Source organism: Benincasa hispida, chromosome 10, assembly GCF_009727055.1.
Source record: "Benincasa hispida cultivar B227 chromosome 10, ASM972705v1, whole genome shotgun sequence".
NCBI classification, from domain to species: Eukaryota; Viridiplantae; Streptophyta; class Magnoliopsida; order Cucurbitales; family Cucurbitaceae; genus Benincasa; species Benincasa hispida.
In genome coordinates, this window is record NC_052358.1 from 34897774 (window position 1) to 34914876 (window position 17103).

Below are 17103 nucleotides of genomic sequence, written 5' to 3' on the forward strand. Positions count from 1 at the left end.
ATATTTTACCGAAGCTTTTCTACACTCATGATCTTGAAGAAAAAGACAATATCACTGTACAACAAATTTGTTCGAAGAATAATCTGATAGACTTATTTACAAAGGCATTACCAACTGCAACTTTTGAAAAAATGGTTTTTTCAGAGATCTTAAGTGATGTTTTCCTGAGGGTGAGTAAATATATTGTATTCTTTTAAGAGTATATATTTTATGAAATATGTACTCTTTTTCCTTCCCTAAGGTTTTTTCATATATATTTATGGGCATCTAAGGGAGAGTATTATGAATATTATAATAATAAATAGATATTCATCGTTTAGTGTCCCAGGGGAGTATTATGAATATTATAATAATAAATAGATATTCATCGCTTAGTGTCCCAAAAATCATGTGTCACCCTTTATGTTGTTCATGTGCCTTGTAATTATTGGTGTCCATGTAAGTTCATATCCTACTTGCCATTTTACTTATAAATAGTGGCATTTGGTGGATCTTATAATTACACACAAATTTCATATAAATTGGAAAAAATAGAAAATTTTGAGAATTTTCTCATTTCTTATATTATATTATTTTTATTTATTTTAATATTATATTATATTTTATTATCATCCGTGTTTCTGTTGTGTTTCTCAAATTTACAATATTATACATATCTATTTACTCATAGTCGGGGCAGTGCGGGGATTCGGGGCCCATCGGTTAAATGAACTCTCTTACTAACCCATGGTTTCCTCATCACAGCCGCCACCCCCTCCCCTTCTCTCGTTCTCCATGCGTCATTGACCACGTCGGTGAGCCTCCGACGAGCAGCGGCAACGACGTACAGACTCCGATGACCACCATCTTTGCCTGATCTCATCCACGTGCCAATGACGTGACCCTCGAATCTGACTTGTATTGTGAGCACGAACTTGAACGGTTTCGCCCAGACCTTCGAGCATCGTTTCGAGACTCCAGTGTGAACAACAAGTTGTGCTGCTAGTTTTCGACGACTGGGTGTCTCTTGCAGCGGCGTTTTTGGCTTGGGGGTAAGCTTTTGACTGCTATCCACCCTCGATTGGCCTTAAATTAGTTTACCCATAACGATAACGTTTAAGGTTAAAATCTGCAAGGTCGGACGTTCTCGAACACCAAGAAGCATGGTTCAAATCTTTTTGGTAAGATTTGGCAAGGATTGTTTCTTTAATTTCCTTTCAAATTGGATTTAAGTGTTTTTATTCTGAACCATTGGAACTCATCTGTTGTGTCTGGTTCAGTTTGGAACTATTCAATTAAGGTTCTATGAGTATTAGCATGCTTTGAACCGTTTCGGACTTTATTAAGGTGTGTTAGATCAGTTTATAACCTGCGAAAGTTTTCTGTTTGCTGATTCAGACTGATCAATTAAGGTCTATAATTAGTTTTTGTTGAGTTTGGGTATGAATAGGCCTCTTGAACACTCAATTTCAATTAAGGTTCTCGAATTGAGTTCTAATCTCCAAACTTTGTCCTATTTGTTTAGACCTCGAGGAAGTTATGTTCAAGAAAGTAGATTTTGGATTGAGAAATGTAGGATTGGTAACTAGTTTCCACATCCCTTCAAAATATAAATTTTAGTTTAATCATGTTTTGACTATTGTGATTTGATAAAAGGTTGAAAGTATGTTTTGAATATATTTCAAAGTAATTTGAGGACTAATTGAAGTCGTTTTTTGTAAATTTAATTGTTTATGCCAAAATGAAGTATTGACTGTGTGAAGTTGTTTCAAATTGAAAGTATGTTTTAGTTTTGTCACATTCGAAAATTATTGTAAGGTTTGAATGGGTTGTTTTGATAAGTTCTTCTATTGAAACTACTACTTGAGACTATATGTTTTGTTTCAATTGCTTGTGAAAGAGATTTGATGTTCGAAATGATAGAGCTGTCCAGATATGCCAAAGTCTTGGTTTGGGGATTCTATGCTTACGTGGTTGTAGCCAAATGTGAAATTGACTGTAAATGAAATGACTGAAACTTATTTGTGAGAGGATACTTCATAGTGGTGTGGCCTTTGGAATGGAGATTCATGTGTGTTACACTCATATGGCCTCACATTTAGTAATTGTAATGAATATTCTGGTCGATTTAATTGACATATATAAATGAATGAATGAATGAAATGAAATAATTGGTGTTATTGATGGGTAACCACATATGTTTGAGCTACTCCAACCAAGCATCTTTTTCATTATGTTAAATGAAAGTATTTATTGATTGAAAACTCTGTTAAATAAAAGTTCTAACCGTTTGAAAGTTTTGGTTTGTTAAAAGTATTGAAGGTTTTGTTTTATTAAATATATTGAAAGTTATTTGAACATTTTGGTTTTATTGAAAGTCAGAGAAGTTTTAGTTTGAAAATTATAGTTTTGAAAGCTTATTTGATAGAAAGATTTTGCCTTTGGAATCACCGTTTGTTTCAAAGTTTTTAACTAAAAGTTCTGCAAGGATCTCTGTTTTTGTTTACGAACATTTTGAAAGAAAGTGAATTTTGAAACTTGATGAGAATTGCTTATTGTGTATTTCCGTACTCATTTTTGTTTTTCCAAAATGTTTCCAGATGAGGGATCAGGTGAAAGTTATAGAAGCAGTGAAGATTGGTGTTCGGGCAGAAGGCAGTGGAAGATGTTTCTTTGAGGTTTTGATTGTTTATCCTTGAATAGTTTGTAACTAGTTGCTTCTGTTGAAGTGAGTAAGTTGTGAAAGTTTCTAATTGTTGTTTTCCGCATTATTGGTTTAAGATCTATATTGAAGAATACGGGCTGTTTCTTATCAAAAGGCTGTTACACTGTTTGGCCTCTTGTCTGTGCAAAACTGACACTCAAGGACTCTCTCTGTTGAACTCGAAGGATCGGATTAAGACCTTTAATTTATGCCTTCAAGTTTGTCGCTTGTCTTTTTCCTAAGATTTAGGAAAGGTTAGGGTTTGCACCATGAAAACTATGGCTTTTATGGCTCTTAAAAGGAAGTTCAGGGAGATTGTTGTGCAGGAATTTGTGCTACACCGATGCTACAGCTCTAAAGTCAACTTGAAAAAGCTTCGTCCAATGATTTTGAAAAGAATTCAAAATCGGGAGAAAAACTACCCTATAAGGGGTATGACTCCAGTGGCACAGCAAGTCCTTGAAGCTAGGACAATGCTTATACATGGAGTTTCCACACTTCTCAAATCATTTCCGGTTCTCTCTTGCAAGTTAGTGTCCGGGAACAAACTCTCTTTAATTTCTCATTCTTTTTGTTATGATGTTACTATGCTTCCTTTTCTTTTTCCTTTTTCTTTACATAGTTTTTATCTAAATTGTATATTCCTTGAACTAGTATGTGTATTAGGGTATTACCATTTTATCATAAATGCTGAGTGGCCTTGATTTTCAGTAAGCTGTTTCCTGACAAGTAGCCGATATAAGAAATTTCCTGTCCTTGAAGCGAGGTGAATGAAATCAACATTATGTATATTATCTAGTTCTTTATGACCACTAGGACCGTCTGTAAAGTCTGTTCTTTCTAAAATTTAGATTGAACCATCCTAAGGGCGTTAATATGAATGCATGTTTGTGAATGCTGCTTCTAAAACTCCTAGACTTCTTGTTGTAAGTCTGTTATTTCTGAAGTTTACATTCAACCATCTCTACTGTTAGCATGAATTCATGTTTGTGAATACTGTTTCTGAAACTCCTAGGATCATTGTATTGTTTTTGTAGATTTTGTCCAGAAGTATACGTTGGTGAGAAAGGACATCTAATACGAAGTTGCGGTGGTTATAAACGTGGTGCGAAGAATCAGGTTCATGAGTGGATCAGAGGTGATTTGAACGATATCATTGTCCCAGTAGAATCATTTCATCTCCATCACATGTTCCAAGATGTTATTAAACATGATGAGAGGTTCAACTTTGAACGTGTTCCAGCAGTTGTCGAGCTATGCTGGCAAGCTGGAGCCAATCCAAATGATGAAAATCAGTCTTCAAGCACTAGGAATTCAGGTGAAGGAGGTGGCTCAGGCAGGGATAAACCTTTGTCAGGTCATGAGATGATGCTTTTAGCAACTGAAACTATCAGGGCATGGGAAACACTTCGAACCGGTGTGCAGAAGCTGTTGATGGTATATCCTGCTAAGGTCTGTAAATACTGCTCAGAAGTTCATGTTGGACCATCAGGACACAAAGCTAGACTTTGTGGAGTTTTTAAATATGAGCATTGGCGAGGATCTCATTTCTGGGAGAAGGCAGACATAGATGATTTAGTTCCTCCAAAGCTCGTATGGCATCGGCGACCACAAGATCCTCCCGTGCTCATTGATGAAGGGAGGGATTATTATGGACACACGCCAGCAGTGCTGGCTCTTTGCACACAAGCAGGAGCCCTTGCTCCATCAAAGTATCACTGTATGATGAAAGTTCAAGGCATATCACCCCGGAGTCAGCTCAAGCTGTGAAATCTTCTTTTGTTTGAAATTCATGTGGAGCTTCCCCAGATCTTCCCACTGAATTACAGTACATGACCTTCAGGTGACAGGGCCTATTTATATTTTCTTTCTTCCTGCTTTATCTGTTGGTTGATCTTTTAAATATATAGAGTAGAAACATGATACATTATCAAGAAAGGCAACTTAAAATTAGTTATTGAAAAGTTTTGTAGCTTACAAAGTTCTTCACAAAAAAATGTGTTGTAGAATCACCATCATTCTCTTAATTATAGATATGTATATTTCTTTTCTCGTTCCCTCCATTATTTCCCAATAGGAATTCTCTGCCTTGTTATGGACGGGGCTTCACAGGAAAAATGGACATCCTGGATAATAATATATATATATATATATATTATTGGTGGTCAATAGAAGATTTCTACTGAACAACTAGTGACATCTAATTAGTGATATCCTTATTTAAATTAGGGTAAAATGGACTTTTAATCCTAAAGTTGGTTTCTATTTGGTCTATGAAGTTTCAAAACAAACATTTTAGTCCGAGTGGTTTGAAAAATAGCTCTAAATGGTTCTTGGCTGAGGCTACTTGAAGGATAAATGACGTGACTGTTAAATGAGGAGTTAGCTGGTTGATTTGTCAAATTTTATTAATTTGATATTATTTTTTTCTTTAATGATTTGGCCTTTTCCTTCTTCTCCATTGTCTTCTTTAACTCTGCAACAAGTTTTTTCCTTTAATGCACCTGTCCTGTTTCTACCATTGACGCCCAATGAAAAATGGTATTGCTCTACCTCTTCTGTTTGCCAGATAAAAAATGGAGAAGGAGCTTTGAAGAAGCTTTGCCCATCGAACTAAATTAGCTTACTAAAAATAAAAAAAGAGAAAACAATCCAAACGAAAATTTCTCCAAATTAAAATTACTTTTTCCTAAATATGAGCCGAATTAATTTGAAGAAATTTTCAAATACAGAATGGTGGGAGAAAAAATGAACATATACCAGTTTTTTTAGGCACTTGTTCCATCAGATTCTCCAAACATATACCCAAGAAGCAAAATCCATCACAGTGCATCATGAACGAAGACCGGAACAGCATAAACAAAAGAATGAAATTGAAGAAATTAAAATAAAAGTGCAAACGATATCTCGAGGCCTTATGTTCAAACATTGGTTTGTTGTGTAATTGGAAGACGGGGATGCCACGTTATTAAAAAATAATAATAATATTAAATTAATAAAATTTGGCAAATCAGTTAGCTAACTCCATATCTAACGACCACCTCATTTTTACCGATAGTTAGCCTCAAGAACCATTTAGAATTATTTCTCTAAACTTTGGAAACTAAAGTGTTTGTTTTGAAATTTCATGAACTAAATAGACATCAACTTCGAACCTCAAGGATCAAAAGTGCATTTTTCTCTCTAATTTATTACATGCATATTTTTAAGGAAAAAATCCATTTTTATTCCTCAACTTTGTCCAGCACGAATGGTGTAACGACTGCCCCATTGGCTCTGACATGGACCCGGTGAAATTGAATTCTCCGTGAAGATGTGGAGTACCAACGGCTAGACGGTAAGACTCCGTGCACCTTATCTATAGCTTCGCAGTGACAACCTTGATCGAATGTGTAGGATAGGTGGGAGGTGGGAGGTGGTGACACACAATGACCAATCCTGAACTCTTTCGTTTAAGGATGTCTAACCAGTTCTTTTTAATAATTTAATCCTCTGATAAGTTTCAGTTCGAAAATAAAAAATTTGTTAGAAAAGTATTCTTTTGCATTCAATGAATCACTAAACATATAAAAGCTACAAAATTGATAAGATACGAGAGAAAATTAACATTAAAGAAAATCTTTGGTCTGTTAGAAATTTGAAAATTTTGGGAAAACTATTGAAGAGTTAATTTGTTCATTGAGATCATATTTGGTTGTGTGTAAAGCTTGATTGTATTGACATTAGCAAGTTTATGAAAAAATTTATATACTTTTGTTCTTTTTTTTTTTTTTTGGGGTAAAATTAGTGAGCATGAACCAACAGAAACTGAACAAAGTATAGAAATTGCAATATTTGTCTTAGTTTAGTAATTATTTTCATGAAATTAAAAGTTGATTTTATGTCAATAGTTCCATCATCATCGTGAACATACTATACTTGGTTATAAGACAATTGGATATCGATAATGGTAAATTAATAATAAACTTTATTTAATTTACGGTAAAGTAAAGCTTAATAATTGAATATATCAATAATTGATGATTGTTATTAAGGGATGGTTCGTCGTCACTCATCAGTGAGTAGGTGACTTATATATAATATATACGCCATATATATATAATTGAAAAGTGTCAAATTTGGTTGGATAAGTTTAACAATTACTGTTATTTTTTATTTTTTTATGTATTTGTGTACTATTATTGTTTATTTATTTTTAGGATACCATTGTTCTATAATAGTGAAACTCTTCTAAAAAAAATAATAGTGAAACTATTTCTTAAGAAAACAATAAATAATAATAATAAGGAACCATGAATTTTTAGCTATTGATTCATTTAACAAAATTATCAAAACATCATTTAAATCTATTTCTCAAAATTTATAGACTAAAAAGATCAATTATAAAAATGGAGAGACCAAATAAATTTATAATTAAAAATTACGGGCCAAGATATTTCTTTTTTATTATTAGTGAAATTATCACTTTTGTACAGATAATAATAATTATAAAGCAATTACTAGAAATGGGTGATTTGCAAATAATCTCTCGATAGGGTCTACAAAGTCTTTATTTATTTGTTCATTTATTTTGGTGGGGCCCAATAAAATAAAGGAGAATTTTGTTTGTCCCTAGATTTTGGGTCTAATTTTCATCACTACTTAAGCTTCAAAACGTTGCACATTTAGTTTTTAAGTTTTAATTTGATTTCAATTTAGTTCTTAGATTTTAAAATATTGTAATTTTACCTTTGAGATTTTAGTCTCGTTTCAATTTAGTTTCTATGTTTCAAGATTTGTAATTTTAACTTTGATTTTTCATTAAATAATCATGTTTCATCTTTAATTTTAGTGCATGTTAATTAATTTAAAAGAATTAAAAGAATTTTGATTAATTAAGCTTCATAGTTTTTCAATACTATTAAAGTTTAATATAAAATTTCACTTCATAATTATTTTAAATTAGTTAATAGTCGTGATGTCAATTGATTAAAGGTGGGTATAATGAAAAAAATCGAAGTTAAATATGTAAAATCTTGAAACCTAGACACTAAATTGAAATAAAATTCAAATTTCAAAGACAAAATTGTAACATTTTGAAACTTAGAATCTAAATTGAAACAAAAAGTCAAAATTTAAGAACTAAGAAAGATTTAGAGAATTAACCTACTTTACAACCAATATTTCACAAATGCCCTAAACTGAATTAGATTTCGTAACTAGATTTTTGCATAAATATGAGACAGTTTTAACTCTATGGTACATTCTCTCTCATATTAAAATTTTCTATTATTTTATAATTTAAATATTAATAAAAATTTAAAACGAATTGAATATTAATTATTTAGAGATTTTTTTAATAATCATTAAATATAGTTTGTATCATCATTAAACTTGGGTTTTCATTTAATTATTTTTATTTTATTTATTTACTAATATGGTATTTATCCCTATTTTATTACATTGGTATATTAAATATATTATGATGTATGTGATTCATGGTGTTAGAGTGTTATTATATACTGTGCTTTACTCACCATTTTATTTTTATATTTTTACATTTATTTCATTATAATGAAAGACTTTATATATAATATTATATATTGTCTGATATATTCAACTGACAGAACTATTCATGCAACTAACATGCTTTCAGTATATTACAATGTATATTGTACATGATTTTGAGTGTTTCATTATGTACATATTCTTATAAATTTACATTATTTCACTGCAGGTAATTCGAATGTCCCTAGAATTTTGGTGTTTTCTTCTTAATTCACCCACCACACACAGTTCAATCATCACCAACGTTCGTGGTTCATTGTCGTTGTTCATGGGTTTACTGCAGTTCGCTCAACTCTGTGTATTCAAAGCTTCTCTTGGATGTTTTTCAGACTTGCTCGTGGGTTTGCTCATATTTTAATTGCTTTTCGTGAGTTTGATACTTTTTAGTCGGTCGTCGCTTCTTCAACCCTTACCACCATCGACGACCATCTACCTGTCGTCGACCAGATTTTCTTAGATTCGACCAAATCCAGATTCACGCCACATGTTCCAGTTTTGCACCACTCAGATCTGCGAAGTCCACTGCCAGCCCATTTCTTCTTTTTCTTCATTTGTCACCCGCCATCTTCAACAAGATTTGTGGATTCCCACGCCTCTTTATCCAATCATGGCTTTGTCAATGCCAACATGTTTTCATTTTTTATTCGGCATCATCTATTGTTGTGAGTTTGATTTATGTCAGTCGTTTCATTACATTAGAAACAATTTGTTGTTGTCGACCGTTTCTCCACTGTCCCTCACAATTTCCCTTTGTGACCTCCTACACAAAGATGTTGATTGTAGGCACCAATGATAAGCTTCAAATGTTGGAACTTCCATCCGTGATTGTGTTTGAAAATAAACCATTTTGAAAAAACTACTTTAATGCGTGTCTTTCTAATATTTTTATTTCATATGTGGCATTTCTTTTTTTTCTTTTTTTTTTGTAAAAAAGAAAAAGAAAAAGAAAAAAAAAACCGTTAGAATTATGTATGGTGTAAATGTTATTTGGTCATGATTCTTATGTAATATCCTAACCAATTAAGTTATTCATGAAAAATATAGTGGCTTTAGGTTATTAGTGTAATTGAGCCTATTTAAATAGATTATTAGTGTAAAAAGCCCAAGAACTAAATATGTAATATTTGGAAGTCTAGGAACCAAATTAAAACTAACCCCAAAATCTAAGAGAAAAAAATATATTTTTCCTAAAATAATGATATATTTTTAAGGTTAAGATATATTAAAAAGTACTTTTGAACTTTGTCTATGTTTAAAAAGATATTCCTATATTTTTAAGTGTTGCAATATTATCTTCGAACTTTCACAAATGTTTTAAAAATTCCTTCGGAGTAGAATTACTTTAGAATTTTGAACAAAAATTGAGACGTGAAATGGTGTGATAAGTGACCTAGAACAAAGATTTGGATCACTATATCGTTTTAGGTCATTATCATACTGTTCTAAGTTCCAATTTCTACTTGAAATTCTAAAATATCTATATTTCTAAGGTAGTTTTGAAATGCTTATGAAAGTTGAGTAATATTGCAACTTTAAAAATACTAGTTGGAAGATACGTGCAATGCATGTGACTTAAAATATTTATTATTTAGTTTTTATGGAAAATTTTAAATTTTAATTAAATTTATTTTCATTGAGTTTAATTAGTAAATGTTTATTATAAAATTAATTAATTAAAGAAAATATTATCTAAAGCTATGTGTTCCTTGTTTAAGTTAATTACAATGTAAATGAAATATGTTGGAAGTGGTAAAAAATTGAGCAAGATGAAACGTCAAGAGCTTATGACTAGACTTTAGATGTATTGAACAAGATGAAGATGAAGTATAATGCTAACAACCAATGGACCAAAATATTGAACAACCAAAATTTTGAACTAAAAACGTCTTTTAAATTCTCCCGGTTTAACACCTTGTTCAAAATTGAAAAGATTTTTTTATTTTAACGTTACTAACTTATTTGATAGCTTAGTCATCCACAAGTCACATCACTCTTTTGTTAACTTTTGTTAAAGAGTTAACAAAATCGTAATATAGTAGGGTCCAAATAATTTAGGGAATGTTTAGATTCATTAGGAAAATTGTATTTTTCAAAAAATTATTTTAATTAAAATATTTTTCATAAAATGGGTTTAAAATAAAAACACTCTTTGATTACACTTTTTCAAGAGTGTTTTTATATATAAATTTGTTTAGTTTTTTATATATTAAAAATGTTCTTTTTAATCAAATTACTATAAATGATGGAGTATTAAAAACTATAAACTGATCATCTTAAAACACTTTTATTGTCCGAGTTTTTTTTTAGCATGTGATTGATCTAATTGGTCATTAAAGTTAGCCATTAGTAGTTGGTTGTTGAAGATTATCGATGTAGTTGCTCGACGGAGTTAGTCGCTAGAGCTAGCCATCGAAAGTGGTCATTGCTGAAGTTGGTTGTCGAAGGGGTCATTAGTGTTTTTGTACGGATGACCCAAATTGAAAGGAAAAAAATGAGATTTGTCCCACTTTTTGAAAATGAGGAGTTTTTTTTTTTTTTTTTTTATTACTTTTTGCTGACATCAACGCCAGGTGAAATTACCAAAATGAAACCCTCAAGCACATGCAAATGATCCAATCTCGCTCTCTTCGCTCTCACTCTCATCTATCTCGTTCTCTCACAGATTGCTCTTCTCTCTCTTTTTCTCAAAATCACTTTCCTATCTCTCACTCTCTTTTCAGGATCTTGCTATCTCACCGGACCTGGGCACGATCTTGTTTGTCAAAGAAGGGATCTCTTAGTCCAGAGAAGTAGAAGAATGAAGAACAAGCGCTCACTAGAGGAGAAGGAGGAGGAGAAGAAAGAAAGAAAGAAAAAGAAAATGCAAAAAAGAAAGAAGAATGAGAGAGAAGAAGAAGAAAGCAAAAAAGAAAAAGAAAAAAAGAAAATGTAGAACAATGATGGAGGAAAAGAGAGAAAGATAAATAGGAGTAACTTTGTAAAATTACTTGAAGATGTTGTAAGCAAGGTGTAAAAAATGTTAGGTTTTAAAAAATTGAGGTATTTTTCTTTTTGGGCCTCTAATTAGTTTTGGTCATTATAATTGATAGCCGGAGGTTGTTATTGGAGGTGGCTTTGCAATTGATTGTGGTTGCAGATGATTGTAAGAAGTTTCGCCAGATTAAGTTGTCGATGGATGGCAGTAGTAGTTAATGACAATCATGGTGGAAGTGAAGTAGATGACTAGTGAGGATATTGTAGTAATTTTATGTAATATACAAATTAGGAAGAGATTAATCATTAAACACTCAAAAATCTTTTTTTTTTTTTTTTTTTAAGTTCATTTCGAAATGTTTTACTCAAACCAACTTATTTATAAACTCGTTTTTTTCAATATCTATTTTGATCGGTGTACAAATACTCTTAACTTTTTCAAAACCAAATACTTGTTTATTTCAGAGGTTGTACTAAATTTGCAAAAGTGGGTCAACATACACATAGGCATTGGCAAGTTAGGTGATAGATGAGTTTACAAAGTGACACTTGAAGACCAATTGAAGGTAATATGAATTTACACTAACTTTAAAAGATATCTCAATGTCATAATTAGCTTGGTACGAAATTTTGTATGTGCATTACCTAACAAGTTGATTGTTCTTTGAGGAACATTTCAAGCATGATAAATCATGCAACTCATTAATTAATTTACTTTGAAATCTAAAAGTAAATCACTTTTATCTTTATTTGGTTGCTGACTTTTCTTTTGTGTATGGTTCACTCAATTGGTCCACAACGTAAGGTCCCCTAGCACATACATTGGTGCTCTTAGAGTCATTCATTTTGAGCGAAAAAAAAGTACTTTCTTTTTTGAGCTTTTAGTAAGAATTTAGTTTCAAAACTTTAGTGTGTTATAATTCGATCTCAGTACTTTAAATGTTGTAACAATTTAATATGTATCAATCAAACTACCATCAAAATTAAGTGTTTGTTATATTATGTACTGATTTAGGGCATATTTAGGAATGATTTTAAAATTTTAAAATTCATTTTTTTCATTTTCAAAATCACTTCAAAATATGCTTTTAATCACGTAATTTCAATTTTTGATTGTATATATGAAAATTGCATTTAGAAATGTTATATTAAATATTAGCTTGATTTTGAGGGGTTAAAAGTGTATTCTGGAGGGATTTTGAAATGATTAAAATCACTATGAATTTTGATGATATGAATATTGTATTTGAAAGAGTAAAATTAAATATTTGATTAATCTTGATTAATTAAATGTGTATTTTGTAGTGATTTTGAATATGACAAAAATGATTTTACCAATTTCAAAATCACTCCCAAACATGCACTTAGACTCACATTTGATTCCCTAATCAGTTTACCAATCTACATATGTAACACATTCTATTAAATCATAACATGTATTTTTTCACAATGGAAACTACATTGTTACAATTTTTAAAGTCCGTAGAACAAAATTATATGTATTACCAACTATAGTTTAAGAACCTTGAAGATCCGTCTAATGAGGTTCTTGGATGTTCTCAGAGGATGTTCAGGTGGAGAGCCCAATGAGTCAAGCTCTCTGGTGCCCCGCTCAAATGAACAACTTCAAGATGAATATAGATGCTTCTTAGAACTTCAGGAAGGGTTACATTGGTATGGCGTTGAGAGTTCGTGACTCTCTTAGATCTCCAATTTGTGTTGGATATCGTAAGATTACCCAGGAATGGTCGTTCAACTGCCAGAAGCCCAAGCTGTCATTAAGAGGCTTCGTTACTCTAGCCTCTACTATTAGTTACTCAAGTTGGATTATGGATGTAATTAACGATGACCTCCATCCTTCGCTTTCCTCATAGTTCGGTCTTTATGAAGTTCTTTAAAAGAAAAAAAAAATAGAATAACTTACTACAAAACTAAGTACAAAAAATAAATGGATACCAACTGCCAAAGTGAGCATCTAAAGCAGCAATAATTAAACTGAAAGTACAAAAAAAAAAAAAAAGATACTGACTACCAAAAATGAGCATTTAGCCCACAATAATTAACATATAGGGGGTGTTTGATAAATAGGTATGAGTTTAGTTGAGTTGAGTTGGGTGGGTATTTATTACCCATGTTTGTTAAGCCCATAAAGAAAACCTATGGGTTATTAAAATCTCCTTTTTTACCTACTCAAAACTCTCCTTTTTTATCCCCTCAAAACTAGGGCTTTTTATATTAATACGGTTTTTTTCAAAACTTATTATATTAGAGAAATATTAGACCTTTTATATTAGAGAAATATTGTTGTTTTGCTAGAAGTCGAGGGTTGAGGATTGGATTAATGTAGAGGTCGAACGTTGAGAACTCGACAAACAAAGAAAAACTTGGAAACAATATGTATATTAGGGTTGTCGTAGGTTGAAGTTTCGACATACATAATTCGACAAACAAAGAAAAACTTGGAAACAATATGTATAAAGGGTTGTACATAAGTCGAAACTTCAACCATGGACAAGTGAAATCTCGCTAATTTTGTGATGAGGATCTTGCTCTAGAAGGAAATCTCGCTAATTTTATGATGAGGATTTCACTATAGAAGGAAATCTCGCTAGAAATGTAGGCTGAATCTCGCTAATTTTGTGATGAGGATCTTGCTTTATAAGGAAATCTCGCTAGAAATGTGGGCTGAATCTCGCTAATTTTGTAATGAGGATCTCGCTCTAGAAGGAAATCTCGCTAGAAATGTGGGTTGAATCTTGCTAATTTTGTGATGAGGATCTCGCTCTAGAAGGAAATCTCGCTAGAAATGTGAGCTGAATCTCGCTAATTTTGTGATGAAGATCTCGCTCTAGAAGGAAATCTCGCTAGAAATGTGGGCTGAATCTCGCTAATTTTGTGATGAGGATCTCGCTCTGGAAGGAAATCTTGCTAGAAATGTGGACTGAATCTCGATAATTTTGTGATGAGGATCTCGCTCTAGAAGGAAATCTCGCTAGAAATGTGGGCTGAATCTCGCTAATTTTGTGATGAGGATCTCGCTCTAGAAGGAAATCTCACTAGAAATGTGGGTTGAATCTCGCTAATTTTGTGATGAGGATCTCGCTCTAGAAGTAAATCTCGCTAATTTTGTGATGAGGATCTCGCTCTAGAAGTAAATCTCGCTAATTTTATGATGAGGATCTCGCTCTAGAAGGAAATCTCGCTATAAATATGGGCTGAATCTCGCTAATTTTGTGATGAAGATCTCGCTCTGGAAGAAAATCTCGCTAGAAATGTGGGTTGAATCTCGCTAATTTTGTGATGAGGATCTTGCTCTGGAAGAAAATCTCGCTAGAAATGTGGGCCGAATCTCGCTCATTTTGTGATGAGGATCTCGCTCTAGAAGAAAATCTCGCTAGAAATGTAGGCTGAATCTCGCTAATTTTGTGATGAGGATCTTGCTCTAGAAGGAAATCTTCCTAGAAATGTGGGCCGAATCTCGCTAATTTTGTGATGAGGATCTCGCTCTAGAAAGAAATCTCGCTAGAAATGTGGGCTGAATCTCGCTAATTTTGTGATGAGGATCTTGCTCTAGAAGGAAATCTAGCTAGAAATATGGGCCGAATCTCGCTAATTTTGTGATGAGGATCTCGTTCTAGAAAAAAATTTTGCTAGAAATGAGGATCTCGCTCATGAAGATCCTCATGAGCGAGATCCTCATTTTTCTTTTATATGGAAATATGTTATTTTTATTTACTTGACTTTACTATTTATATTTACTTGACTTTACTACCAACGTGTCTGTACTTACTTTCAACTAACACTCAAATTAATTTCACTATTTAATTAATGAGGTTAAATTAATTTCACTCTTTAATAAATGCACCAAACTCTCTCCAACAACCACTTCTTTCTCCTTCTTCTATTTATAGATAACTTCCCACTCGTACGTTTTATATTTCCACTGTCTTTCTCCACTATATTTCCACTCTCTTTTTCCACGTTTCATATTTCCACTGTCTTTCTCCAGTCTTTCTCCACTAAAAATTGTATGCTTTTGTTGGTTACTCTTTAGTTCAATTTATTTTTTTTGTTAATTACTTCTTAGTTCAATTTATTTTATTTTATTTCTAATCTAACTATCATTATTTTGTGTTTCTTGTGGGGTCAAACTAATTGCATAAATCATTCCTAATTAGTTTGAGGAGGTTTGTTTAATTTGAGGTTTAGAGTATCTCTTTTTTTTTAGGACTTATTTTTTTATTTTTTTTTATAGAAATATGTTATTTGTTAATTGTTGGTCACATTTTTTTTCCAAATACTAGTTCACAATTTTTTTATTAATGGTTGGTGACATTATATTTTTTAATTTGATACTTCTCAAATTTTTTATGAATTATGGGTGAAATAGTACTATTATGTAATTTTTTTTTTTTTATCTAATAATAAGTTCATTTCAATGGATGAAAAACAATGAGGATCTCACTCATGAGGGGATCTCGCTCATGAAGAGCAAGATCCTCCTCATGAGCGAGATCCTTCTCGAGCGAGATCCTCATTGTTTTTAACCTCCTCTGATACTTCTCAAATTTTTGATGAATTATGGGTGAAATAGTACTGTTATGTAATTTTATTTATCTAATAATACGTTCATTTCAATGGGTGAAAAACAATGAGGATCTCGCTCATGAGAAGGATCTCGCTCATTGTTTTTCATCTCCTCTGATACTTCTCAAATTTTTGATGAATTATGGGTGAAATAGTACTGTTATGTAATTTTTTTATCTAATAATATGTTCATTTCAATTCTTTCTTTTTTTCAGCTTCAATAAGATCATATTCTATACATTTTGGTGTGTTATTATCAAGCTAGTTTCAGGATTAATTTTAGTATGTCTTACTATTGTTTCACAATCAAAATTGTTTTTTTTTAAAATTATGTAATTATAATGAAACGATGGTATTAATATTATAACCAATGTTTAATTTCTGAAAAATATAGTTTCTAATAGGTGACATAAGAATTAAAAAAATATTGCACACTAATATTCATACAATCGGTTCACCAAGTTTTGAAAATATGAAAAAATGCATATTTTTTTCTATATACATCGTTTTAACACATCTTTCAGTAAAAAATTGTTGTCCTAGGAACTAGGATTATGACAAGTTTAGATTATTATAGGTACATTGGGCCCTTAAAAAAAAAACCCACTAGGCCCTTAAAAAGACTTAACTAAAATACCCTCAACCCTATCCTTAGGAAAAAAACCCACTAAGCCCTTGAAAACATGTATTTTTATATAATAATAGGTACATTGGGAAATAACACCATAAATCTAAACTATAACCAATATGCCCAATACTAACGCTTGACATTGTTTGCTATTCTTTCTTAATCATGAAACATAATCCGCCAAATACCTTACCCTTTCAAGAACAACTGGTGTATCCCTTTCCCTATAAAGATGGATACTGTTGAAGACCTCTTTTCGATCATGAGAATTATTTTGCACTCTCAAATACAGTTGTTCATAACACTAACCATGTTATTGAACAACTACCGAAGGATAGAGAGACAACCGACATATGCTAGGCACTGCATTAGGCAGTTGACCTTCTTTCGCCTAATTTACGAGAATGACTTGGCATGTCGTGAAAGCACTCGAATGGATAGACATACCTTTACGATTCTATGTAATATGCTATGGTCGATTGGTTGTTTGGAATCAACAAGATGTATGGACGTCGAAGAGATGGTTATGATATTCCTACACATTCTTGCACACGATGTCAAGAATCGAGTGGTACACATAAACTTTTCGAGGTCTGGTGGGACAGTTTCGAGATATTTCAATGCAGTTCTTAGAGCAGTCTTACAACTTCACACTGTTTTGTTAAGAAAACCAGAACCGATCACA

General features: G+C 32.0%; 1 protein-coding gene across 4 annotated transcripts; it reads left to right on the forward strand.

Moving 5' to 3' along the window:
* The first annotated feature begins 686 nt into the window (after positions 1–686).
* On the forward strand, positions 687–4739 carry LOC120088607 (APO protein 4, mitochondrial). Of its 4 annotated transcripts, XM_039046018.1 has the most exons (5): positions 687–1031; positions 1116–1160; positions 2580–2657; positions 2761–3212; positions 3721–4739. In XM_039046018.1, the coding sequence occupies exons 4-5, from the start codon at positions 2953–2955 to the stop codon at positions 4451–4453; spliced, it is 993 nt and encodes a 330-aa protein (XP_038901946.1). In that variant the 5' UTR covers positions 687–1031; positions 1116–1160; positions 2580–2657; positions 2761–2952; the 3' UTR covers positions 4454–4739. The 4 variants fall into 4 exon arrangements, with proteins under 4 accessions (XP_038901946.1, XP_038901944.1, XP_038901947.1 ...); XM_039046016.1 differs by having other exon boundaries at positions 2580–3212; XM_039046019.1 differs by lacking the exon at positions 1116–1160.
* Positions 4740–17103: the final 12364 nt, after the last annotated feature.